The sequence below is a fragment of the Melanotaenia boesemani genome, chromosome 20, assembly GCF_017639745.1.
Source record: "Melanotaenia boesemani isolate fMelBoe1 chromosome 20, fMelBoe1.pri, whole genome shotgun sequence".
Classification (NCBI taxonomy): domain Eukaryota; kingdom Metazoa; phylum Chordata; class Actinopteri; order Atheriniformes; family Melanotaeniidae; genus Melanotaenia; species Melanotaenia boesemani.
The window spans coordinates 17,990,130-18,016,940 of NC_055701.1; the positions used below are offsets into that span (position 1 = coordinate 17,990,130).

Genomic DNA, 26,811 nt, shown 5'->3' on the forward strand with positions numbered 1-26,811 from the left:
CTCTGAATAGTCTATGACACAAAGAAACTGCAGTAACTGGAGTGGAAGTCATTTGGTAGCTGCCAGTTGAATTAATTTAAATCAAAATCAGTCTTTATGCTCCAGTTATAGGACACTATAAAGATGCCCCAACTCTCACAATACAATTTGCATAAGTATTTAGGCTGCACATATTCAAAAGACAAGCTATCTCACAATTTTCACAGCAGCATCGCTGCATTGAAAATACAGAAAAAGGGAGCTGATCACCTTCTGTACAGGAGAAACAGTAATGGATAACAGTTATATGAACTTGCAATACACTTCTAAGGAAAACAGCAGGAGTTTCCTCTTTGTGAAGAATCTGTCGGTGGTGTAAGCTGACATAGATTAACCCCTCTGTTGGCTCATAAAGGGTTATAATGACCTGACCATCTTTAGCTGTAGAGCATTCTATAACCTAATTGCACAATAAAAATAAATAAAAGTAATGTAAATAAGGTAAAATCAGGTTAATTTGTAAAAGGCAAGCCAAGCAAGGTGATGTAAAAGGTTAACAATTAATGATCATAGCTGTAATCATTCATACTTTTAAACTAAAAGTATTACATGTCTGCTGACAGCAAAAAGTGTATATAATCAGCAGGGTGCTGCAGTATTTTGAGGGGCTTAAAATGTTACTCCCTTAAACCCATTTCTGAAAGGTAATCAGGATTTAGTTTGGGAAAATCCCTGTTTTAAAATCACGAAGTTGACTATACCATGAACGGCAGGACATAACAGGGTGTCAGCAGTAGACATGTGTGACTTTTGAAATCATATTATAGTCATGTCAAAACAATATGATTACCAGTTTGATTTTCTGTTCATGTTATCCCACTACTGTGGTATAAACCTTAATTTCTACCTTCACCTAATACTTGTAAAGAATAACAGCAATATGTGTTTGCTCTTTAGGCCTCGTAAACGAAAATAGTTCATTAGCAGATATGATGAGATTACATCATCAGTTGTCAGCTCAATTTCGTGGTTGGAAACCATGTTGAAATAATACATTTATGTCAATTTCACACAGCTAGACGTCAATGATGCAATGATGCTCATGCAGCCATGATAACAATTATCTCAAATAACTGCAACTACATGATTAATTGTTAATTGATGGAAATCTATGCATTTTGTCTTCCTGTGAGTGTAAATACCCCTTTCCCTGTAGCTCAGGAGGACGGGCAGTCTTCCCCTGACTACATGCCGAAGTGTCTTTTTGCCTGATGTGTCTAACGGGGTATGAAAGTGTGTATTAGAGCAAAAAGCACTTTTAACAGCAGAAGTGCTGTATGGGTGTGCGTGTGTGTGAATAGGTGAATGTGGCATGTAAATGCTTTGAGTGGTCAGCATGACTAGAAAAGTGATAAATATGTACCATTGTACCTGTAGCTGGCAATAAAAATAACAGATAAAATGTTTGGATAGAGAAACCGGATACTGTTTATTTATTTATTTATTTATTTTACCTTGTTTGTCTTGAGGTATTGACATTAAAACTGGAGACTTTTGTTTGTTGATAACTGACTAAACTGACAAAAACTGACCGAGTAAATGATAAGTGACTAAGAGAAAGAGACAAACACTTTTAATGCAATGTTTTAATGTCAAATTGCATCTATTCACAAGCTTTGAGGGTAAAATTGGAAAATTATACATAATTTAATTTCACTGCAGATCAAAACCAGTTTTAGTTGTAATGTTTTCAGATAATATAATCTATTTTTTCATCTATTAAACTATTTACATCAAAGTCATAATTCATTTATTATTTGTAAATGAATAATATTACATGCTGTGTGTGAACAGCATTGAGAAACAGATTAATTTTTCATATTAAATACCTGTTTCATAGCTTCAAGTGTGTCTGTCATTCCATGAAGTTTAGGTTGAGAGGAAAGTATTACATGAACATTTGAGGGCATAAAACACAAACACAAACAGGTCATGCAGAGTTCATTCAAAGACAAAAATTCAGTGCCATGATCACTGAATCACAACCCAAGTATTGCACGTGTTCACTTAGTAACAATAAGTCTTTAGATGCAATTCTGTTTGAAACAAATGCAGATTTTCTTCTCACGTCTTAGATAATACATAGACATAGTCAAAGACGGGACAATGGATTGTCATGTAATGGGAACTAACTGCGACATCGTCATCAGTTATAGTGGAGCATCACTAAAAACTGCAGCCCTTACAGGTCCGTTGCTGAAGCCTAAGCTTGCCAAGAGCTGCAGCCTGTGCATAATTCCTGGACTGATAAAGGGTGCGTTCTTGTGCTTTCAACTTAAAAACATAAGTAGATTTGCATTTGACTTAGGATTAGCAGCATAAGCTGTAGTAACTGTCTTCTGTGCAGCATATGGAGCAATATATAATGAACCACATAGCTCGTACATGCTGACTAACACAATGTCTTACATTGAGAGTGCAAATGGGATCATATGGTGTGCTGATATATTATTTAAATGTTATTTAATTAAATTCAACCATACTATCAAAATAATAGTTTTTTTCTGAGGTTCTGAATACATGATTTGTCTGTTAATGTACAGTATGACCATTAAAAGTATTCAGAAACATTGCACGTCTCAAGTACAGGATGTTTAGATAAAAGAAATCATATTTATATTATGCTGCAGGTGAGCACAGGTAATCTGAGATGTCATTATCAGTTTTGATGTTATATATACTCATAGCATAAAATTGATTATATTACTTGTTTCTTGTACAAAAGGACCTGTTCAAAAGGCTCCCAAAGTAAATCAAGTTTCTACTTTTTTATACACATATAAACAGCCAGTGACGAAGTCAGTGACAGTGTGTATTTGGTCAGTCAAGGAATTAGAGAATAAATCTGATACCTGGTAGAAACAATCAGGACACTTAAACTGAACCTGTACCTTAGAGTTTAGGTAATCTTCTGCTTGCCATTAGCACCGAAATTAAAATGAGGAACTGGTGCAAACAGCCAGATGGTTCAGTTAAATAAGACTTTCAACATGCCAGGTAGAATTCCTACATTAGGTTTGGGAGCTCTCATATACACTGCATGGTCATTCCTTCTGCTGATGAACAAAAAAGTAAAAAAAAAATTGATATTAAGAATTATGAGCAAACATTATAAACACAGGTTAAGATGTTAAGCAGAGCATGAGACACTTTGGTGACAATAGAGAATAAAATGTAATTCAGGCCAAAAGCTACTGTAAAAATAACAGTTCAAGTATGGGCTGAGAGGAACTGAATAACCTCCACCTTAAACAAGCTACTGTGGCCTTTTTTTGTACCTCATTTACAGCATCGTTCAACATACTCTACAATCAAATCAAAAATTTCCCTTATGCTGCATTTAAGATCCATGTGAATGATCCACAGAAGTTAAAACATGTGATTGTTCCTTACAAGAAGTCCCTACAGTACCACTTTTCAAAAGGACTGTATACATGAACAGATAATAGAAAAAGAAAAAAAATGGAAAGGAATGACACTGACTGCATGTATTTGGTACGAGAGCTCAACCAATTCCGGAAATAAAGAAAAGGATCCATCACATAAAATCCTTCATCATCCACTGCTGTCCAGGATTTCCAGCTGGACTCAGTGAAGAGCTGCAGACATGTTCCCGCAGCACAGGATGTGACGTGACCTTGCAATCACCAGTAAAATGAACTAAATAATAAACCTCAAACTGGATTCAGACTCAGAAGTCAAATCTGCAGAGGTGAGAAGGCGTAAAACGGAAACTGGGCCTCGTCTTCATCCACAAAGAAACACTGGAAGTAGGGCAGCTCATCTGTGGGAACAGTGACAGTACAGAAAGAAAAATATGTGGTTTTTCTTTTCTCTGGAGAGAAACCTAATAAGAACTGGAATTTGTACTTACCATCCATTAGAAAACTGTCAACAGGCTCTTCTGTGAAACAGAGAATGTCATGTTAACCAGAAAACACAAAAAAAGTTTCATTATCAACCCAAATTCATAGCAGTTACTCCTTACCTTTGACCTTCTCCTCCTTGGTAGCTTTCTTCTCAAGGATTTTTTCTAGAACAACAGTTTTATGAATAAATGAAATCAATAAAGATACACTAATATATTTTGAGCACTCAGAAAGAAAATGCTTCCATAACTCATTACCTTTCTTTACAGACTGCTGTATCTCTTTCAGAACTCTATCTTCTGTAAGGGACATAAAAAAAATCATTACAAATAAACATTAAAACGGTTTTTGTGTCATTAACAGTCTGTTTATTGTCTAATCAGTTTGATCATTGACATAATAATAATAATTTTCCTCACTTCATTATTATATAGTTGTTAAGATAAAAGGTGGAAACATCTACCGTAGGATTTACGATTATTTATGGCTGAAATAATTACAAAAAGTTTTTTTACAACATGGAGGCTTGTTCTTGTGCTCTTAGACCATCTAATGTATCTATAAATAATTTTTCATTAATTCGTCTATTAAATTAGCACATTTTCTGATTTTAAATAAGCCTTTATCAATATGTCCTTGAAAATATGTCAGCTCAAAGTTGATTTTAAACACCAGCATTCATGTCATGAGAGATCATGGACTTCATAGCTGGAGTGAAATCAGTATGTTGATGATGCACAGATTCATAAAGAGGATTAACTGAACTTGTCTCTGTTGTCTATAAACACAAGATTAGTCCATTGATGACTGTAAACATGTACATGATCTTAGATTTTATCTCTAAAAGTTAGCTTGAGGTAATTTTATTAACTTTCAGCAGGAAAATATTTAATTTTTTCTGATCTCCTTCTGAATAATCACTTTGCATTGACTGTCATGGTGTAATCAGATTACATGCTGCCTGAGCTGATGTACCTTTCTTCCCAAGTACCGATTTGGTCTTTTTCCTCAACATGGCTGTGCCATCAGGAATAAATGCAATAAAACAAGCAGTTATCTAATTTAGATGAGTTCATAATAACATTCAGCATATTAAACAGTTTAATAAAACCTTTAACTCAACACACATCGTTATCAAACTTATTACTTCTTACTACTGGCACACATTACCAGTTATGTACCAGTATTTTCCATGCTTCATAAAGTGATCTAAGGAATTAGCTATCACAGTACTGAACACTGCACCTTTCTTTACTGCAGCAGGTTTGTCCTTTACTTTGGTAGTCTCCAGTTCTGCAAAAGGAAAAACCATGTCAGATAAAAGCAGTTTGCACACATAACCTTACATCGAAAGCAATGAGTACATTTTCCACCGATTCTTACGGCAGCTTGAACGCCACAGTATTCCCACACAGAAGCAAACTCTTCATAGCAAGAGCACAGCACCAGGCATCTACATCTAGAGAGCTGTAAGAATTTTTTTAACTTGATTCTTATTTTTTTAGGTTCTCTTTAACTACATAAAGATTAATATTAGTCTGTCAAGGAAATGAATTTGACTCATGCTGATTTGTTCATTTTATACACTTCTTGTTGTGTTTAATTTTGTCCACATCATCTTTTTTCTAGAATCTGCCATAAAGCTTGAAGCTGTCAGGCTGCAAACATTAACATCACATTGTTAATGTTTGGTCATCACCTTGGCTTTTCTCGTTTCTGATTTCTAAGAATCAGAGAAAAACAGCCTTATGCCTATCTATGAAGCTGCTGCAGGCATAATGCTCCACATTTTACATGTTCTGCAATGAAACATTGTTGTTGTTATTGTTGTTCTGTGGCTTAGAGGTTTGCTTGTATCTGAGCAATCCTATCAACGGTGTGACAATGTGAGAAATATACACTCTTTTTAAGTATTATAACTTTTTTGAGTTTAGTCTTCTGGTACTTTGCTGTGAGCAAACATAAACCAAGGATTTCAGAAATAATCAGTCATCTTCTTCAGTGTTAATACAGTAGCTATAGTTGCTTTAGTACAGCTGGAATGCTGCAATGCATTGGATGGTAACAGTAATTTTTTGCAAGCTTCAACACTGGAGCAGAATGTGCAGGCAGACAGCAGTGGGAAGCTACCTTTCTTCTTTAGGAGTGTTTTCAACTTTTCCCTCTTTGTTTCAGCCTGTCTTTTAAAGGATGCTAAATCAAATAACAGATAACACTTTTCAATTGTTTTCCAAAAGGAACATTTTTTAGAAATTAATTGCACAAGTAGAGAAAAATAGCAGCATATGCTGTTTTATTCTCTTTATTCTTTTCTAGGATCATTTGTATTGTTTTACTCAAATATATACCTTTCTTTTCAGGAGCAGGTTTGAGTTTCTCCTTTTTAATCTCTGATTTAAAATATGAAACAGAATAAAAAGAAAATCAGTTTGTCAGTGATAGCTAATATTACTAAAGAACAGTGATGAATTGTCAGTATTACCTTTTTTGGTATGAGCTGGCTTGGCCTCAGATTCTAAATAGAAAAAAAAATAGAAATTAAGTCACAGGGTTCATTGTCTATATAAGATTTGATTGGTGCATATGTCATGAAGATAAAAGAGCAAAGGTGCATCTACAGCATATTCAAGATAACCCTAGAAACAGAAAGTCTAACACCTGCACACAACTTTTTTTGCACAACATCCTCCATGTAAGACACTATGTGTCAGTGAAGCATGTTATCAGCAGCTACATAGTAAAAAAAACAGCCATTGTTTGAAACAAATGCTTCTCTACCAATAAAATCTACAGCACAATTTGGCAAAAAAAACCATAAAAAACAAACAAAAAAAAAAAACAAAAAAACACTGTTTTAATTTTTTTTTTTTTTTTTTTTTACCTTTCTTCTTATCAGCAGGTGTATGTTTAACCTTAACATGTGCTGGAAAAAATAAATCAATTTAACTTTTATTAAAACTTGTCTACAATATAAATGAGTTAAACAGAAAATAATAGTTGTAGATGTGCATTCTGGCTTGTAAAAATTGCACAAATATAAGAAAAATATAATGAATGTTGAAAATGTACGGTTAACTTTAATGTGTAAGGGAAGTGTTGAGTCACAGAGACACAGGTTGCAATAAGCATCACATGTTAAGATAAATTAAAAACAAGAATTATAAAAGATACACACACACACGCACACAAAAAAACTTTTTTGGGAGAGGCCGGCTCAGTTTTCCTTTTCGTGACAACTTCAGCTTATCAAGCAAACAATAGAAAAAAACAAATCAGTCCAGTTTTCCATTGAGGGTTGTAAATGACATCACAATGCACCATAATTAGATACATGCGATCAAGGTATGTTTTCCCGTGCAACAACAATCAATGGCCATCAAAAAACATAAAAAATACACACAAAAACCAACATACAGATTTATCAGGTTCTTAATTATCCCTGAAATCACCTTTTTTGATTGCTGCTGGTTTGATTCTCTCTTTTAGAGGTACAGACACTATAACAGAAAAGTATATAATATTTACTGGTTAGTGTTTATGTAAACATTCAGGACTGGTAAAAGTGTATTGTGGTGCATTCACAAGATAAAAAAAACTAGGGATTGCAATGTAAAGTAAAAATAAATGTACCTTTCTTAGGTGGTATTGCCTTCACCTTCTCCTTTGTTAAAGAGACATTTCTCTCTGGTTTTTCTAGCTCTGTTGGAAATAATTGAGTGTGTGAATCAGAACACTGCACTCTGAACTATGTCATACTTATCGGTAAAAACTGAGCACAAAGCTTATTACCTTTAACTATTGGTGCTGGTTTAGTCTTGACTTGTACAGGTTCTGAGTAAAGAAAGTTTGCATTCAGAATCACAGAAAATACAGCAGAAACTTTAAAGCCAAGCACATGGATTATTCACTAAGTCACACAATAATAAATGACTATCGAACCAAAACCCCTCAATGAACTTTATGATAGATTCAACATACTTGTCTTTGCAGAGACTGTTTTGACTCTTTCTTTTAACACTTTGACTTCTGAAAAAAAAAAAAAAAAAGTTGGGAACACAATGAGATTAATTAACACTATCAAGCAAAGTCTAAGGTGCAGAACACAGACACCAAAAAACCTTTTTGGTCTTAAAAAAAAAAAAGAGAAAAACCTTTCTTAACAGGCACTAGTTTGACCCGCTCTTTCACCAGAGACACATTTTTGGGGGTGCCTTCTTTTTCTGTAAACAGAAATTGATTCTTTACAGCTTACAAAGTTATTTCAACATGATAGATATTTCATTTTAGATATTTTAATTGTATATGTATATTAGGACAAGCAAAATGCTTACCTTTGGTCAAGACGGCGGGTTTGGCCTTTTTAGGAGCAGCAACCTCTGTTTGTCAAAAGCAAAACATTTCACTCAAAATATTGTTTCATTCTCACGGTAATAAACAATCATGTTTATTACTGTTCATGAAACACCTTCAAAAGAATGTAATTATATGTTCTACTACAGGGAGTTTTACCTTTCTTAGCAGGAGCTGCTTTGGCTGTTTCTTTTAACCCTGTGTCAAAACATAAAGCATTAGCTTAACAAGGAATGTCTGTTGTGTTGTTTTTTGAAGATTACATTGAAAATATTTGCATCATAAACTGCCATAATTGTCAAAATACAGATTTAAGTTATCATCACTGCAGTATGGAGAAAGAAAATTCTTTCTATTTACCTCCATAAATTTAATCATAGTTGTATCAGTATGTAAGAATGTAAGTGATACATGGAGATGATGGATATAATGATTCACACTTTTTTCAGTGCTGTTCAGTTTGTGTGAAGATCAAAGTGAATCTACGTGGATCCGTTACCTGGTTTTACTGGTTTAGGTCTGATTTTTTGCTTTGGTTCCTCTTTGGGCTCCATGGAGACTGCCACTGATGGGAAATATTAAGGATTTTATGTTAATATCAAGATTAGTGGATGTAATGTGACATTTTTTATTAATATATTATTCTTATGCACCTACACATAAAACATCGCTGTTAGTAAACAATATATGCTCCAGTGAGAATTACACTATATTAGTGAGTGAGCTGATTGAAGATTAAATATTAATATTAAAATAACTTTTATCAACAGCTTGACAAGTAACACAAAAATTCAGCTTTCTCTTACCTGTCTTTGCCAGCATTGGTTTCCTGGCTACCCCAGGAACTGTTTTCAATGGGGGTTGAAAAGTTGTAAAGAAGTTTAATGCACTCATCATAGTTAAACATTACATCTATCTATCTGGAAAAACTGCATTATATCAGGCTATAATGACTTTGTGGCAAAAACTACAAAATTAATCAAAACTGTGACATTGCTGCTTTAAATGATTCAACAAAAACAAAAGCAAAAACCTTTAAGCCACATTTCTACATACTGTCTCACCTGCTTTTGTAACATTGAAGTGTTCCTTCTTAAGAACAGATGCAACCTCCTGCTTTATTTCTTTGATGCTCTTTTTAGATTTGGCATCTAGAAGATAATATTGAAATAAATTATTAATAATAATAATAATAATAATAATAATAATAATAATAATAAGAAGAAGAATACTACTACTACTACTAATAATAATAATAATAGTAATAATAATAATAATAATTATTATTATTATTATTTATATGGGGGAGGGGGTACCTGTCTTGGTTGCTTTCTTCTTGACAGCTTTTTCTTTCTGGGGGTGTTTCTTGTCCTCCTTTTCTTCTTTGGAGGGTACCTTGACTTCTTTTTCCTCTTCAGGTGGTATCTTTACATCTTTTTCTTCTTTGGGGGGTTTCTTGTCATCTTTTTCTTCTTTGGCAGGCACTTTTACTTCCTTTTCCTCTTCGGGATGTCTCTTTACCTTTTTTTCTTTCTCTTCTTTGAGGGGTTTCTTTGCCTCTATTAGTTCTTTGACAGGTGCCTTTACTTCCTTGTCTTCTTTGGGGGGTATCTTGTCTTCTTTTTTTACTTTGGGAGGTTTTGTTGCTTCTTTTTCTTCTTTCGGAGGTTTCTTGACTTCTTTTTCTTTTTTGGGAGGTTTCTTGACTTCTTTTTCTTCTTTGGAAGGTAGCTTCACTTCTTTTTCTTCTTTGGGAGGTTTCTTGACTTCTTTTTCTTCTTTGGGAGGTAGCTTCACTTCTTTTTCTTCTTTGGGAGGTTTCTTGACTTCTTTTTCGTCTTTGGGAGGTAGCTTCACTTTTTTTTCGTCTTTGAGAGTTTGTGTAACTTCTTTTAATTCTTTCGGAAGTTTCTTTACCTCCTTTTCTTCTTTAGGAGGTTTCTTGATTTCCTTTTCTTCTTTGGGAGGTTTCACGACTTCTTTTTCTTCTTTGGGAGGTTTCTTGATTTCCTTTTCTTCTTTGGAAGGTGCCTTTACTTCTTTTTCTTCTTTGAGAAGTTTCTTCACTTCCTTTCCTTCTTTGGGAAGTTTCTTGATTTCCTTTTCTTCTTTGGGAGGTTTCTTTACTTCCTTTTCCTCTTTGGGAGGTTTCTTGACTTCTTTTTCTTCTTTGAGAGGTTTCTTGACTTCTTTTTCTTCTTTGAGAGGTTTCTTGACTTCTTTTTCTTCTTTGAGAGGTTTCTTTACCTCCTTTTCTTCTTCTTTGGGCGGTACCTTTACTTCTTTGTCTTCTTTAGTAGGTTTCTTGACTTCTTTTTCCTCTTTGGGAGGTTTCTTGACTTCTTTTTCTTCTTTGTGAGTTTTCTTGACTTCTTTTTCTTCTTTGGGAGATTTCTTCACTTTTTCTTCTTTGAGAGGTTTCTTTACCTCCTTTTCTTCTTCTTTGGACGGTACCTTTACTTCCTTGTCTTCTTTAGTAGGTTTCTTGACTTCTTTTTCCTCTTTGGGAGGTTTCTTGACTTCTTTTTCTTCTTTGGAAGGTGCCTTTACTTCTTTTTCTTCTTTGAGAGGTTTCTTGACTTCTTTTTCTTCTTTGAGAGGTTTCTTTACCTCCTTTTCTTCTTCTTTGGGCGGTACCTTTACTTCTTTGTCTTCTTTAGTAGGTTTCTTGACTTCTTTTTCCTCTTTGGGAGGTTTCTTGACTTCTTTTTCTTCTTTGTGAGTTTTCTTGACTTCTTTTTCTTCTTTGGGAGATTTCTTCACTTTTTCTTCTTTGAGAGGTTTCTTTACCTCCTTTTCTTCTTCTTTGGATGGTACCTTTACTTCTTTGTCTTCTTTAGTAGGTTTCTTGACTTCTTTTTCATCTTTGAGAGGTTTCTTGACTTCCTTTTCTTCTTTGGGAGATTCCTTGATTTCCTCTTCTTCTTTGGAAGGTGCCTTTACTTCTTTTTCTTCTTTGAGAGGTTTCTTGACTTCTTTTTCTTCTTTGGAAGGTTTCTTGATTTCCTTTTCTTCTTTGGGAGGTTTCTTTACTTCCTTTTCCTCTTTGGGAGATTTCTTGATTTCCTTTTCTTCTTGGGGAGGTTTCTTTGCATCTTTTTCATCTTCGGAAGGTGCCTTTACTTCTTTTTCTTCTTTGAGAGGTTTCTTGACTTCTTTTTCTTCTTTGGAAGGTTTCTTGACTTCTTTTTCTTCTTTGGGACGTTTCTTGATTTCCTTTTCTTCTTTGGGAGGTTTCTTTACTTCCTTTTCCTCTTTGGGAGGTTTCTTGATTTTCTTTTCTTCTTGGGAAGGTTTCTTCACTTCCTTTTCTTCTTTGGAAGGTTTCTTGATTTCCTTTTCTTCTTTGGGAGGTTTCTTTGCTTCTTTTTCATCTTCGGAAGGTGCCTTTACTTCTTTTTCTTCTTTGAGAGGTTTCTTGACTTCTTTTTCTTCTTTGGGACGTTTCTTGATTTCCTTTTCTTCTTGGGGAGGTTTCTTCACTTCCTTTTCTTCTTTGGAAGGTTTCTTGATTTCCTTTTCTTCTTTGGGAGGTTTCTTTGCTTCTTTTTCATCTTCGGAAGGTGCCTTTACTTCTCTTTCTTCTTTGAGAGGTTTCTTGACTTCTTTTTCTTCTTTGGAAGGTTTCTTGACTTCTTTTTCGTCTTTGGGAGGTTTCTTCACTTCCTTTTCTTCTTTGGAAGGTTTCTTGATTTCCTTTTCTTCTTTGGGAGGTTTCTTTGCTTCTTTTTCATCTTCGGAAGGTGCCTTTACTTCTTTTTCTGCTTTGAGAAGTTTCTTGACTTCTTTTTCTTCTTTGGGAGGTTTCTTCGCTTCTTTTTCATCTTCGGAAGGTGCCTTTACTTCTTTTTCTGCTTTGAGAAGTTTCTTGACTTCTTTTTCTTCTTTGGGAGGTTTCTTGACTTCTTTTTCTTCTTTGGGACGTTTCTTGATTTCCTTTTCTTCTTGTGGAAGTTTCTTCACTTCCTTTTCTTCTTTGGAAGGTTTCTTGATTTCCTTTTCTTCTTTGGGAGGTTTCTTTGCTTCTTTTTCATCTTCGGAAGGTGCCTTTACTTCTCTTTCTTCTTTGAGAGGTTTCTTGACTTCTTTTTCTTCTTTGGGACGTTTCTTGACTTCTTTTTCGTCTTTGGGAGGTAGCTTCACTTGTTTTTCTTCTTTGAGAGTTTGCGTAACTTCTTTTAATTCTTTCGGAAGTTTCTTTACCTCCTTTTCTTCTTTAGGAGGTTTCTTGATTTCCTTTTCTTCTTTGGGAGGTTTCTTTGCTTCTTTTTCATCTTCGGAAGGTGCCTTTACTTCTTTTTCTGCTTTGAGAGGTTTCTTGACTTCTTTTTCTTCTTTGGGAGGTTCTTTGACTTCTTTTTCTTCTTTGGGAGGTACCTTTACTTCTTTTTCTTCTTTGTGAGTTTTCTTGACTTCTTTTTGTTCTTTGGGAGATTTCTTTACCTCCTTTTCTTCTTCTTTGGACGGTACCTTTACTTCTTTGTCTTCTTTAGTAGGTTTCTTTACTTTCTCTTCTTTGAGAGGTTTCTTGACTTCTTTTTCTTCTTTGAGAGGTTTCTTGACTTCTTTTTCTTCTTTGAGAGGTTTCTTTACCTCCTTTTCTTCTTCTTTGGACGGTACCTTTACTTCTTTGTCTTCTTTAGTAGGTTTCTTGACTTCTTTTTCCTCTTTGGGAGGTTTCTTGATTTCCTTTTCTTCTTTGGAAGGTGCCTTTACTTCTTTTTCTTCTTTGAGAAGTTTCTTCACTTCCTTTCCTTCTTTGGGAAGTTTCTTGATTTCCTTTTCTTCTTTGGGAGGTTTCTTTACTTCCTTTTCCTCTTTGGGAGGTTTCTTGACTTCCTTTTCTTCTTTGGGAGATTTCTTGATTTCCTCTTCTTCTTTGGAAGGTGCCTTTACTTTTTTTTCTTCTTTGAGAAGTTTCTTCACTTCCTTTTCTTCTTTGGGAAGTTTCTTGATTTCCTTTTCTTCTTTGGGAGGTTTCTTTACTTCCTTTTCCTCTTTGGGGGGTTTCTTGATTTCCTTTACTTCTTTGGGAGATTTCTTGGTTTCCTCTTCTTCTTTGGAAGGTGCCTTTACTTCTGTTTCTGCTTTGAGAAGTTTCTTGACTTCTTTTTCTTCTTTGGGAGGTTTCTTGACTTCTTTTTCATCTTTGGGAGGTAGCTTCACTTCTTTTTCTTCTTTTTCTTCTTTCAGAGGTTTCTTGTCTTCTTTTTCTTCTTTGGGAGATTTCTTGATTTCCTCTTCTTCTTTGGAAGGTGCCTTTACTTTTTTTTCTTCTTTGAGAAGTTTCTTCACTTCCTTTTCTTCTTTGGGAAGTTTCTTGATTTCCTTTTCTTCTTTGGGAGGTTTCTTTACTTCCTTTTCCTCTTTGGGAGGTTTCTTGACTTCCTTTTCTTCTTTGGGAGATTTCTTGATTTCCTCTTCTTCTTTGAAAGGTGCCTTTACTTCTTTTTCTTCTTTGAGAAGTTTCTTCACTTCCTTTTCTTCTTTGGGAAGTTTCTTGATTTCCTTTTCTTCTTTGGGAGGTTTCTTTACTTCCTTTTCCTCTTTGGGGGGTTTCTTGATTTCCTTTACTTCTTTGGGAGATTTCTTGGTTTCCTCTTCTTCTTTGGAAGGTGCCTTTACTTCTGTTTCTGCTTTGAGAAGTTTCTTGACTTCTTTTTCTTCTTTGGGAGGTTTCTTGACTTCTTTTTCATCTTTGGGAGGTAGCTTCACTTCTTTTTCTTCTTTTTCTTCTTTCAGAGGTTTCTTGTCTTCTTTTTCTTCTTTGGGAGATTTCTTGATTTCCTCTTCTTCTTTGGAAGGTGCCTTTACTTTTTTTTCTTCTTTGAGAAGTTTCTTCACTTCCTTTTCTTCTTTGGGAAGTTTCTTGATTTCCTTTTCTTCTTTGGGAGGTTTCTTTACTTCCTTTTCCTCTTTGGGAGGTTTCTTGACTTCCTTTTCTTCTTTGGGAGGTAGCTTCACTTCTTTTTCTTCTTTTTCTTCTTTCGGAGGTTTCTTGACTTCTTTTTCATCTTTGGGAGGTTTTTTGACTTCCTTTTCTTCCTTGGAAGGTTTCTTGACTTCTTTTTCTTCTTTGGGAGGTAGCTTCACTTCTTTTTCTTCTTTGGGAGGTTTTTTGACTTCCTTTTCTTCCTTGGAAGGTTTCTTGACTTCTTTTTCTTCTTTGGGAGGTAGCTTCACTTCTTTTTCTTCTTTTTCTTCTTTCAGAGGTTTCTTGTCTTCTTTTTCTTCTTTGGGAGGTAGCTTCACTTCTTTTTCTTCTTTTTCTTCTTTCGGAGGTTTCTTGACTTCTTTTTCTTGTTTGGGAGGTTTCTTGACCTCTTTTTCTTCTTTGGGAGGTTTCTTGATTTCCTCTTCTTCTTTGGGAGGTTTCTTGATTTCCTTTTCTTCTTTTAGAGGTTTCTTTGCCTCCTTTTCTTCTTTGGAAGGTACCTTTACTTCCTTTTCTTCTTTGGGAGATTTCTTGACCTCTTTTTCTTCTTTGAGAGGTTTCTTTACCTCCATTTCTTCTTTTGGAGGTTTCTTGACCTCTTTTTCTTCTTTGGGAGGTTTCTTTACCTCCATTTCTTCTTTGGGAGGTTTCTTGACTTCTTTTTCATCTTTGGGAGGTAGCTTCACTTCTTTTTCTTCTTTTTCTTCTTTCGGAGGTTTCTTGACTTCTTTTTCATCTTTGGGAGGTTTTTTGACTTCCTTTTCTTCCTTGGAAGGTTTCTTGACTTCTTTTTCTTCTTTGGGAGGTAGCTTCACTTCTTTTTCTTCTTTTTCTTCTTTCGGAGGTTTCTTGACTTCTTTTTCTTGTTTGGGAGGTAGCTTCACTTCTTTTTCTTCTTTGAGAGGTTTCTTTACCTCCTTTTCTTCTTTGGAAGGTTTCTTGACTTCTTTTTCTTCTTTGGGAGGTAGCTTCACTTCTTTTTCTTCTTTGGGAGGTTTCTTGACCTCCTTTTCTTCTTTGAGAGGTTTCTTTACCTCCTTTTCTTCTTTGGAAGGTTTCTTGACTTCTTTTTCTTCTTTGGGAGGTTTCTTGACCTCTTTTTCTTCTTTGAGAGGTTTCTTTACCTCCTTTTCTTCTTTGGGAGGTTTCTTGACCTCTTTTTCTTCTTTGAGAGGTTTCTTTACCTCCTTTTCTTCTTTGAGGGGTTTCTTCACTTCTTTTTCTTCTTTGAGAGGTTTCTTTACCTCCTTTTTCTCTTTGGGAGGTTTCTTGACCTCTTTTTCTTCTTTGAGAGGTTTCTTTACCTCCTTTTCCTCTTTGGAAGGTACCTTTACTTCTTTTTCTTCTTTGGGAGGTTTCTTGACCTCTTTTTCTTCTTTAAAAGGTTTTTTGACTTCTCTTTCTTCTTGGAGAGGCTTCTTTGCTTCTCTTTCTTTTTTGGCAGATTTCTTAACTTCTTTTTTTCCTTTTGGTTGTTTCTTCAAGCCTTTTTCTAGTTTGGCAGGCTTTTTTACTTCTCTGTCATCTTTTAGAGGTTCCTTGACCTCTTTGTCTTCTTTTTTAGGTGTTTGTAATTTTTCTGCTTTAGATGGTTCTTTAACCTCTTTGGAAAGCTTCTTGACTTCTTTTTCTTCCCTGGCTGGTTTCTGTATCTCTTTTTCTTCTTTGGAAAGTTCCTTAACATCTAATTCTTTGTGAGGTTTCTTGAGTTCTTTTTCTTTTTTCAGTGGTTTCTTGTCCCCTTTCTCTTCTTTGTCCAGTTTTTTAACTTCTTTGTCTAGTTGTTTAGGTGTCTTTACTTCTTCTTTTTCAGGTGTCTTTACCTCTATTTCTTCTTTCAGTTGCTTTGGGACTTCAGTCTTTTCTTTGGGAGGTGTCTTGTCTTCTTTTCCCTTTTTAAGAGTTGTCTTTACAACCTTTTCTTCTTTGAGCTGTGTTGTTTCTTTTGTCTCTTTGGTCGGTTTCTTTTCCTCTTTATGTACTTTGACTTCTGTTTCATCTTTTGGAGGTTTTTCTACTACTTTGGGAGACATTTTTATCTCTTTTTCAGTTTCAGTAGGTTTCTTAACTTCTGTTTTGTCTTTGGGCGTCTTCGTCACTGACTTTTCTTCTAAAAGAAACATGAAATGTTTTTATTTACTTTCATATATAACAGACTTATATTATTTTTTTTCTTTTAGCTGGACAACATATCATTTGTCCATGTGCGTATAAATAGGTCTTTAAAACACATTTGTGGTCATGAAAGATTTATTAGAGGACACAAGATATATACATTTCTTTTTTAAAAAAAAATACATTTTAAATGTTGTACCTGAATATCATTATCTTTAGGTCTAATTTATGTCTCATCAAGGGGTTTTTCTTCAGGTTTGGCCTCCGCCTTTAGCATTACACTTTCTGATTTTAGAACTACAGGTTTTTCTTTTTTGTCACCCTCCTCTTTTTTCTCATCCTTTTCAGGCTCTGCAACTTTGAGATCTGTAAGCAGCATGCAAGTCTATTACATGCATGTATCAAATCCTTGTGTTTATACCAAATCAGTGCAGGTAAGTAGAATGTTAGGGAGCTTCTTTCTTTGCTTGGTTCCTGTTTCCTCTGAGAACAAAAGAATGGCATAGCCACACAGTGCAATTCTGTCCATTAATTTTGTCTGAAAAGGAAAAATAAATCATGCTTGCATGACACTACAAAGCAATTCAGTTCTAAATGTGCAAAAACAGACCACATGCTTATATTAATCCTTTTTTAAATACAGACTTTTTTCCTTTATTCACATACTGAAATCCATAACCAAGAAGCCTGTTCTCAGTGTTTTGGCTCCATCTAGTTGTTGTCTGTGCTAATGGCTACAACCCATACCAAAGGCAATGACAGCTCACCTTGAATGATGAACACTTTAGCACACAATTAGCATTTGGATTAGTCTTTACTAAGTCATCAAAAAGCAAAAAATAAGCTGTTTTAACAGCTCTTAAACTTTATTATCGAGAATATCTTCTTACAGTGAGCTATTCATACCTAGCTTGTAATGATATATATAAATCTTAACATAATTCCAAAATATCCACATCTACTTGCCTTATAAACTTGTAAGCTATAACTGTCTCTGCAAGCCTTTCCTGTCATTACATACTAATTAGATCAATGTAATTCCTACATGTTTAGTAAAATATTTAAAAATACTCTGTTTTCTACAGATTCTGGGTAACATCACATCTTACAAGGAAGTTTATAGCACAATAATATATCATATTTTAGTTTTAGACCTGAGTCAGTGGAAAACAACAAGCTGACATGACTGCTGTCAACCTTCTCATTTGATTATAAGTATGTTGTTAATTGTTGAAATGATTTGTATTTTCTACATGTATGTATTATCTTTAAAGCTTTTTAGCATGTCAGCTGAAAGGATTTATGCTTTGCTTGATTGTTAGCAAAGTCATTCAACCAAATCACAAACACCAAGAAGGAATACTGGGAACCAAAAACCTCCAACATCAACCATAATCTCTAATAAATGCAGTCATATCATAACAATGTGCTTAAAGAGCATTCAAAATACACTGTGATTAATTTATTATCTATCAACACAGTCAACATAGTTTAGTGGCTTCATGAAAACAGGATGGTTTATGACAACAGGCAGTTGTGTACCTTTCTCGTTTTCATTGATGTGTTCTTCTTTTCGTGAAACTCTGGAGCTGGCGTTTTGGAGCCTCTCGAAACGAGAATGAGTCCTCCTCCTTCGCTCACGTTCAGTTTTTCTGCTCTCACTGTTGTTGTTATTTTCATCATGAGCATCACTAATATCAGTAAATTCAAATTTGTCATAGTCGGGTGGTGACATGGTTTCTGCTTCCTCCTCCTCCTCTTCAGCAGATTCAACTTCTTTACTCTCATTTACAAGGTTTTTTGGTGACAAAATGTTAAGATCAATGTCTCCGGATGATGAATATTCTTCATCATCTTCCTCACTTTGATCTCTGACATTTATGTCTGTTATTTCATATATTTTTCCTTCAGTTTGAAGATCACTATCTTCAATATCCATGTCTGTTTTTGTCTCCTCTTCCTTGTCCACATCTTCATCTTCTACATCTGTGGCTTTTGCTTCCGCCTCTTTCTCCACATCTTCTACCAATTTTTCTGTTTTGGTAACCTCCTCTTCTCTACTATATTGCTCCGAATCTTCTTTAGTTTTGGTCTCTTCATCATGTATTAATTCCTCTTCAGTTTTGCTTCCCTCCTTTGCATCTTCCTCATCCTCTTTGGTTATAGTCTCCTTCTTCACCTGATCTTGTATTATTTCCTCAGTTTTGGTCTCTTTTGTTTCATCATCTGCCAAAGTATCTTCAATTTTGGTTTTATCCTCCTCTCCATCTTCTACCACTCCCTCTGCTGTTGGTGTTTTTTCATCCTCCTGTTCTTGCCATGTTGTGAATTCTTTATTGTCTTTACCATCCTCTTCCTCCAATTTCAGCTCTTCCTGTTTCTTCAGTTGTTCTGTATCCTCTTGTATTTTAATCTCTTCTTCATCATGATCAGTATCTTCCTTCTCTCCCTTTTCTTCCTCTTTGCTGTCATAATCTACAATTTTCTCCTCTTTCAGTGAAGGTTCTGGTTGTGTTTCTTCAACATGTTTCAGTAGTGCTGGGATAGCAGTGAATTTAGAATCTGTTACTGGTTTTCAGTCTAACGAATGTGACTTTAAAAAAACAAAAAACAAAACAAAAACAAAGAAACATATGTATACCCTCATCATCCTCTGCCTTGGGAACTCCTGCTTCACCAGCTACTCCAGTGGGATCTTCAGCTTCCACCTGCTTTGTTTTAGAGTCTGCATTTATCTCTGTAGAAGAGGCAGCTTCATCTTCAGCAGCCTGCATCATCTCTGTAACTGTATTGTGAACCTTTGTTATCACTTTAAACTGAAGTCTTCATCTGTGGCATTTTTAAAAGGCATCACAACTCAAAATGTGCGTTTACAGAGGGAATTTAATGTGATGAAATGGCAGCAACATCATTTCATTGCCATAATATTATACATAATAGTATACACCACATGTTCCAGTTGTTTTTAGTACTAACTAAAAGAAGGATTTAGTCATGAGGTAGGGTATAATTTTCACTTATTAACTTGTTTCACATGTAATGTAGACCTGTATAATTACATGCACAGATCAGCTGAAATATTTCACATTGAGAGACACGTAATCCAGTTAACACACTCCAATAATATGCAGTCAGGTGTGGAAATATTTGGAAACTGTCACATTTTATTTGTTACCTGAGCAGTTTATCAGCTGTGATCTCAAAGTATCATTTCTATTCACAAGGCTAATAAATACTTTTGTGGTATAATCTTGTATAACATGATGCCATTTCAATATAGACTTGGATAATGACCCTTATCCAGATAAAAATAAAGATAAAAATTATTTTCTTTACTGTTAAAATTATCCTATGATCATTCACCGCCATCATTCTTCTACTTCTTGTGTTTCCAGGTTCACTCTGTTCTTTTGTCCCTCAAAATACATCAGACTCTTAATTTGTCCTCTCCTTACATTAAGATAAACTTTATTTTTTAAGCACATACTTATTAAATTACGTCAACTTTAATTTTAGTCAGTGTCCAAATATTTCAAGACTGAACTGTACAAGTGAAATCTGTTTTTAGAAGTAAGATACAGTTGAACAAGTCATTGAGTGGGACAGAAAATGCAAGAAAATTCAACAAAGGAATGCAACGCCAAGAAACATGTTATCAATTAAGTGATGACAAGCAGCATTAACCAGTCTCTTAATTTTATTGGAAATACATGATTACTGAATCAAAATCACAGCAAAGCTAAGTCATTCTTAGTTTTGTGAAAAGTTACAAGTCAGTGAGACAAAGAAAATAAGGAATCCAGTCATCAAATCCATAACAATGTCATTGCTTTGAAAGGTTATGATGCATATTGGTTCATGCTACAATGTAAAGGAGCTACAAATGGAGTTTATAACAAGACCGACACATAATTTCAAAGTGCTTCATTGTTTCACACTGGATTGTAAGAAAATTCCTAAGAAAGACCATGTTATGAAACTAATTTGGCAACAAAAACCAGTGCAGACATGCAGGAAAAGCTGGAAAATAACTCAGCAACTATGCGTTCTGTTTGCGCTTTTTGAAAAATGTGTTTTAAATACATGTGCAAAAAGGTAGTGTTTTCTTACCTTTATCAAATGGAGGAAGAAATTCACCTGTGTCAAAGATATTTAGATGTTTAACTTGTTTTCAAAGGAATTAATATTGAGTAGCATCAAAAACCAGAAAAATGTTGAGGAACATACCTTTCCTTCTCACCAAATTGATATCCGACGTAGAAGGTGCAGTTTCATCTAAATCAAGAGAAGCAAAGATGTTTTTTAAAAGAGCTACCAGCAGTAGAGTGATTTATAATAATTTGTTTAGGTAAATTATTCAAATTGAAACCTTTTTCCGAGACAATATTTACAACTGGAGATGCAACCGGTTCACCTAAAAAAAAAAAGACAAATTGATATGCATCAGATTGTTTTTATATTTCTTTGAGATTTTTTTGTTTAATATTTTTATTTAATTATTAAAACTATCGCACCTTGATCACCAACAAGCATGCTTGACATGTAACCCAAGAACCAATCCTTCTTGTCACTGAGTTCCAGCACTGCTTCCTCAACCACCTTCATTGGGTCAACAGACACTTCAGGTACAATCCCTGAAAAAGTATAAGAGTCTGAGTAAGAACTTCTCTCAAAAATGTATTTTTTTTATCTGCATGTCCCTTTTAATATGAAAAACAAAATGTGTAGCCTGTGTGTAGGTCCCCAGTCATTAAGTTCCTGATGTTATATAGCTTGGGTAATGAGAAGTTGCTATTTTCTGTTGGACATGTTATAACAAACCTTGTTCACCAATCAGAGTTGTGGAGAGGTAGCTCAAAAGCAGGGTAATCTGTTCTTTGGCAGTTTCTGTTGTTGTCTTCAGGACTGAAACAGGGCTAAATCCCACAGCCTGTTGGATATCTGGTAGAAAGTGAAAAGGAGAATAATTTTTATAAGGTTTGTAGGAAATTAGGATAGAGTAGGGTGAGAATTTCAATACCAAATATAGATTAGTTCAGGGTCAAAAACCTTAGCAGACACTATACCTTTTAATATATCCAGTGTCACATCCAAGATTGCACAGAGCACATCCTGGATGTATCCTGTTATTCCACTTACAAAACCATTAGAGACACTGAAGACATTTCTGCCAATGACCACAGGGTCGATAAAGCTAATGTCAGTTGTTCCTAAAAAGAATAGCACACATTCAGGGCAAAGCTCCAGTAAGTTCAGTCCTCAAAGTCAGTGTTACATGAGAATTAGAAAACACAGGGAAATGCTAATTGGCTGTTATTGTTAGCTGCTTGTTATGTGTACTTGAGTAGCTTAGTCCAGTTTACATAAACACAAACATGTATTTAATGAGTTAGAATTAAACAACAAAACAGGAATAAAAATGAAAGAGGATGTACCTTGTAATATGGCCAGTATAGTGTCCAAGATGGCACAGAGAAAGCCCTGGATGTAGCCAATGACTCCACTCACTGTGTCATCTGTAACACTAAAGATTTTTCTTCCAATCACCACAGGGTCAACAAAGCTGATGTCGGTTGTTCCTGAGAAACACAAAACATGAAACAAGTAAGCACAGACACAGTGTGACAATAATTTGTGTAAATCAGGTTAAACAGTCCATCTTAAATGTAAAGAGGTTGAAAGCAGAGAGAGTAAATACCTTTTACTACATCCAGTACAGTGTCCAGTATGAAGCAGAGCACATCTTGGATGTAGCCCACCACTCCACAAATGAACTTATTAGTAACACTGAAAACACCTCTTCCTATTACCACAGGGTCAGTGTAGCTAAGATCTATTTTTCCTGAGGAGAAAAACAAAGGCATTCGCAATAGATGCACTCAAATTAATTTATTAATGCTTTAACCAGGAGGTTAGAGGCAAGCCACGTTTAGCAAATTTGCTCAAAATATTAGATTTTCTGGATGTTATTTGATTATGTGTGAAACAAGAAAATCATACAAGTCAGAAATAAGAATTAGAAATTTAATGCCTACCTTTATTTATATCCAATATAGTACCCCATATTGTGTCCACCACAGCACACAGTGTGTCCTTAAGAGAGCCCACTGCTCCACTTATGAAGTCATTAGTTGAATGGAAAGCTTGTCTACCAACAACAACGGGGTCAACATAGCTGAGGTAGAAGTTTCCTGTAATTTGGAGACAAAAGGACCTCACATTATTACTGAATTCCTCTTTACCTGTGATATATTTTTAGTATAAATATGTTTTTCATACCTTCCTTGTCTGAAAGATGGCGAACAAATCCATCTTTTGCTGCTGTTATTTCCTCAGCTGCATAAGTAGCAGCAGACCTAGGGTCACTTAAATCAGGTGCACATTCTGGAAGAGAAGCCCAAGATAAATTACAGGTCTTACATACAATACAAGTGTCATGCTAAAAATCCCATTTGTTTACCTTGAAACTTATTAAGCAGGCTGGACACTTCATCAACAGCGTCGTTTACAGCTTGAACAGGGTCGGAAATAACTTGCTGAATGTCTGAGAATAATCACAAATAAACTCAAAACTTAATCTTTGGTAACTAAAATGATTGGAGAGGTTACTGAAACACAGTTTTAGGTGTATGTGACTTACCAGGAACTGCCTTGTATTCCACAAAGTCAAACATTACCACACCCACAATCACCCAGGACAAGAGAGCAGCCAAGGCAATCAGCAGCTCCACAGACATTTTCAGCTTCCTGAGGAGCCCCAGACCTTTTGATCTAAGAGAGCTCGTCTGTAGTGCTGCTGCTCCACTGGACTCGCTGGATGCAGGGACAGAGGGAGATTTGCCTCCTGTATTTGGCAAAAAACAAATGTCATGTTTGGGGAATAAGCCATTTTTTTCTCTATTTTTTTTAACTATATGTCAGCTGTTTCAGTGTTGGTATATTTGGATTAAAATAATTAAATCAGACAACTGCTACATAGAAATACCAAATATTTAATATCGAAATTGTTAGAATTACTAAGTTTGTCCACTAGAGGACAGTGACGCGCTCATGTTTCAGCTCCAAAATGTTCTCCTGCATACATATCTCAAAAACATAAGTATATTTAAATTATTTATCATTATTATTATCAGTCCAGGCAATACATAATTAGTTGAAAACTAAAACAAAACAGAAGACAAAAGTTTCTTTTGGCACTATTTAATTCCTAATGAGTACAAATTTCAAAATTTTTGAAAGCAGCAAAGGCCCTAAAATTCACTTCTTAGGTACTAACATAGCAAATATCACAAATATGGGGTGTATGCTGAGGTTTATAACATATGACTGTGTCCACAGAAGTGTAACACGTTCTACATGTTTTTAAACACCCTAAGTGAACAGAAATATGATAATCCTGTACATTCCTCAAGGCCAAATCCATTTCAGACTAGCAAGAACCAAATAAGAAAAACAGAAATTGTACAAATGTAAACAAGTCACTGAAGTCCATCATTAATTTAGTTTTGTCTTGAGTATCAGGCTGTCAAGATTAAATGCTGCCAAGATCTTGCAAACAATAAATAACAACAATTTTACATTCTCAGTCTCATCTAGAGTTCTCCGAATAATTTAGTGACAACAATTAGACTGGTAACACAGACTAATCAAATATCTGATGAGGAAGATCATGTCCTTCTCTGGCCTAATCACAACACACTTGCAGTCAAATGATGACAGAAAGATGATAGCTCCTACTTGATCAAAGGATTAACACACTCCACAATGGAGACACTGTGTCCATCTGATGCACCTCATTACAAGAGATTCAGTTAAGTAAACTCTTTTTTCTCTTTTGTAGGCATTTTTTCACAGTAGTTAACATCCTAACTATAATTTCTGATTAACAGGGATTTATTATTCCAGTTTTCACTATCACTTGTTTTTTTTCCTGTACAGTCCAGAATGTTGAGCCTTTTTATAGCATCGCCACCATCCTCAACTAAGGGTGTTGCAACATTTCTAGTGCTGTGCTCTAAAACCTTTGTCAAGGAGTGAGAAAGAAACTGCTGAATGAACTGTGAGCATGCCCACAGTGCCATATGATGAATCTCCACATATAACTGAATTTATATGCTCAGAAACATTTCCCATCCTTCAGCTTAGGTTTCCAGGATGGGCAGACAATGTCGATCTCACAATACTCAACATCTGCACAAACCTAAAAGGAAAGCTGTTTGTTATTGTGCTATTTATTGACATAGTTCAAACCCTAAAGATGAACAATACGAATAAAACAAATATAAAAGATCAGTGAAGAAAATTTAAATGGATTTAGAAAAAATAAAGAAATAAAAACACAGAATGTAATGCAGTAGTTTGGATTTACTCACTGTAGTTAAAAATCTGGAAGCTTTTATAACTAAAGATATGCTTCTTCATACTTCAATGCTACAGTGATTGATTAGTGCTTTCTAAACAGATTAAGATTAAATTTGAAAATCTTCAAGGAGCAATTTTAAAATGCAAATTAACAAATTGTTGAAAAAACCAGCAAACTGACAAGTAACTACTGCACTAGGGGACTATAAGGGCGGCGTGGCTCAGCAAGGTAGAGCGGTTGTCTTGTAACCCAAGGGTTGCCGGTTCGATCCTTGGCCAAGTCGAGTTCATGTCGAGGTGTCCTTGGGCAAGACGCCGAACCCCTAATTGCTCCTGATGGGTCGTGCATGGCAGCTTCCGCCATCAGTGTGTGAATGGGTGAATGTGATGTATAATGTAAAGGGCTTTGGGTATCATCCCAGGCTATATAAATACGGACCATTTACCATATATAGTGGTTAAAAAAAAGAGTGAAATGCTACGTAAACGAACTTGCAACACTAATTTCATCATAATGATGTCATTTGTAATGATTTACTAGTCATAGGAATCATTTTGCTTAAGAACCAAGGCTTTCAGACATTAAGTGTGTTAGCATTAACATGTGTGGTGTAATTGTGTATGTTTTAGAGTGATTTGGTACTTCAGTTTAAGCAAATAATCTAAACTCTTCCTCCACCACAGTTGGAAATCCAGAGGTCAGCAGCGGTAATCATGTCCGTCACAGGAAAGCAATGCTAATACTCTGGCTACATGATATCTTGTATTTATAGCAACTAGCTTTCAACACATGCTCCAAAGAGAACACAGCTTATCAAAACATTGTAGTTTGTTTATCACACATCGTGTTTTATTAAAGGTTTTTGAGCTGTAGCAGACACAATTTGTTCATTTGACCAGCGGTGGTTGATTTTGCAGGCATGATAATCCTACCTTCAGCCATGGTGATGTGAGGACTATTTCAGGTAGAATCCTCTGAGCTGAGGGCAAAGCCCACTCATGCAGAGCTGATTGGTGACAGCTTCAATATTTCCAATCAGCATCAACTTATCAGCTAAAAAATGTCCAATTCCAAGTTAGTAAATTATTCCATTTCCATGTGGTTGATCACAGTCCTGTTTCTTTAGCCGTGTCATTGAAACGGGGAAAGGGAAAAAAAAGGGGGGAGGAGTGGGAAATAAAATTAAAAGCTCACAGGTGTTGGGAAATTTAGAGCTGCCAGTGTGGCAGCATTGTTGAATGGAGTTTGGGGACGCTGGGGCAAAGCAAGCAGGGCAGGAAAGAGCCAAGCTAAGCACAGAGTTGGGTAGGGTGAGGGAAACAGGCAGAGTATCCCACCCAGTATTATTGGAGCCTCACATGGGTATAGGTCAGCACAGAGAGCAGAGAACTTCACAGTAACTTTATCCCCCCGAAAGTCCAAGTTATTCTTAGCTGAAGCTGTACACCAGCTGCTCTTACAGGCCTTTTTTGGCAGTTAAAAGTTGTCTGAGATGAGATCAACCGGCTGAGTCAAGCACCCCTTACTGGTTGCTCACCATGAAGCAAATTGAATGTGCACACACTCAGGCATGGATAACATTCTTTACTCGTAAATAGTTTTTAATCTTGCTGCTTAGTAACAATATAATGACATTTGAGACCACCTCCTGTACTTTTATTAAATAAAATATGATTTATATATGTTAATATATCAAGGATTTGAATTACAAATTTACTGATTCCATGTTATTAAGGACCTTACCAATAATCTAAAAAGAGAGGTCCACCTTGTGCCTAAATGCAGCACCCCCTTGTGTCTTTTTTTTAACCACCTTGTGACACTTTTGCAATATGCATCAATTTTGACCAGTATATCACTGCTGCTGTATGGACTGCACACAAACAGCAGGTAAGTTTACGGTTAACATTCGACTGGAACAGACAACATCTAAAATTTTACACACACACTTTTTATTTAATGGCACATTGGACATGAAAAGATTGCCCAGAAATGTGTAACAGAGGCAAATCTTTACCAGATGTCACACTGCCCCTTTAAAGATAAACAAAACATATTGCTAAAGCAGGTACATCTGGTGTTCTACTCCTTCATATTTGGATCAGACTTCAGTTGCTTTAAAGAGTAACATTCACAAAGCA

General features: G+C 35.4%; 1 protein-coding gene across 1 annotated transcript; it reads right to left on the reverse strand.

Moving 5' to 3' along the window:
* Nucleotides 1–3,737: 3,737 nt before the first annotated feature.
* si:ch211-266g18.10 (titin) lies at nucleotides 3,738–25,998 on the reverse strand. The gene is made up of 28 exons (XM_041972614.1): nucleotides 25,603–25,998; nucleotides 22,949–23,152; nucleotides 22,769–22,852; nucleotides 22,588–22,692; nucleotides 22,344–22,499; nucleotides 22,007–22,150; nucleotides 21,744–21,887; nucleotides 21,375–21,518; nucleotides 21,130–21,249; nucleotides 20,823–20,942; nucleotides 20,678–20,722; nucleotides 20,536–20,583; nucleotides 20,419–20,445; nucleotides 18,950–19,093; nucleotides 17,851–18,846; nucleotides 15,258–16,303; nucleotides 12,931–13,517; nucleotides 12,792–12,837; nucleotides 12,182–12,410; nucleotides 8,758–8,823; nucleotides 8,418–8,456; nucleotides 8,240–8,284; nucleotides 8,060–8,128; nucleotides 5,142–5,201; nucleotides 4,166–4,207; nucleotides 4,028–4,072; nucleotides 3,914–3,943; nucleotides 3,738–3,823 (listed from the first exon to the last, which is right to left on the reverse strand). The coding sequence occupies exons 1-28, from the start codon at nucleotides 25,610–25,612 to the stop codon at nucleotides 3,738–3,740; spliced, it is 4,881 nt and encodes a 1,626-aa protein (XP_041828548.1). The 5' UTR covers nucleotides 25,613–25,998.
* Nucleotides 25,999–26,811: the final 813 nt, after the last annotated feature.

Coding starts and splice junctions, on each gene's coding strand:
- si:ch211-266g18.10 (XM_041972614.1), bottom strand. Junction 20,943..21,129: donor AACTCTGATTGGTGAACAAG/GTTTGTTATAAC, acceptor ATACTTTTTCAG/GGATTGTACCTGAAGTGTCT. Junction 16,304..17,850: donor CATCAATGAAAACGAGAAAG/GTACACAACTGC, acceptor TGTTTCTTTTAG/AAGAAAAGTCAGTGACGAAG.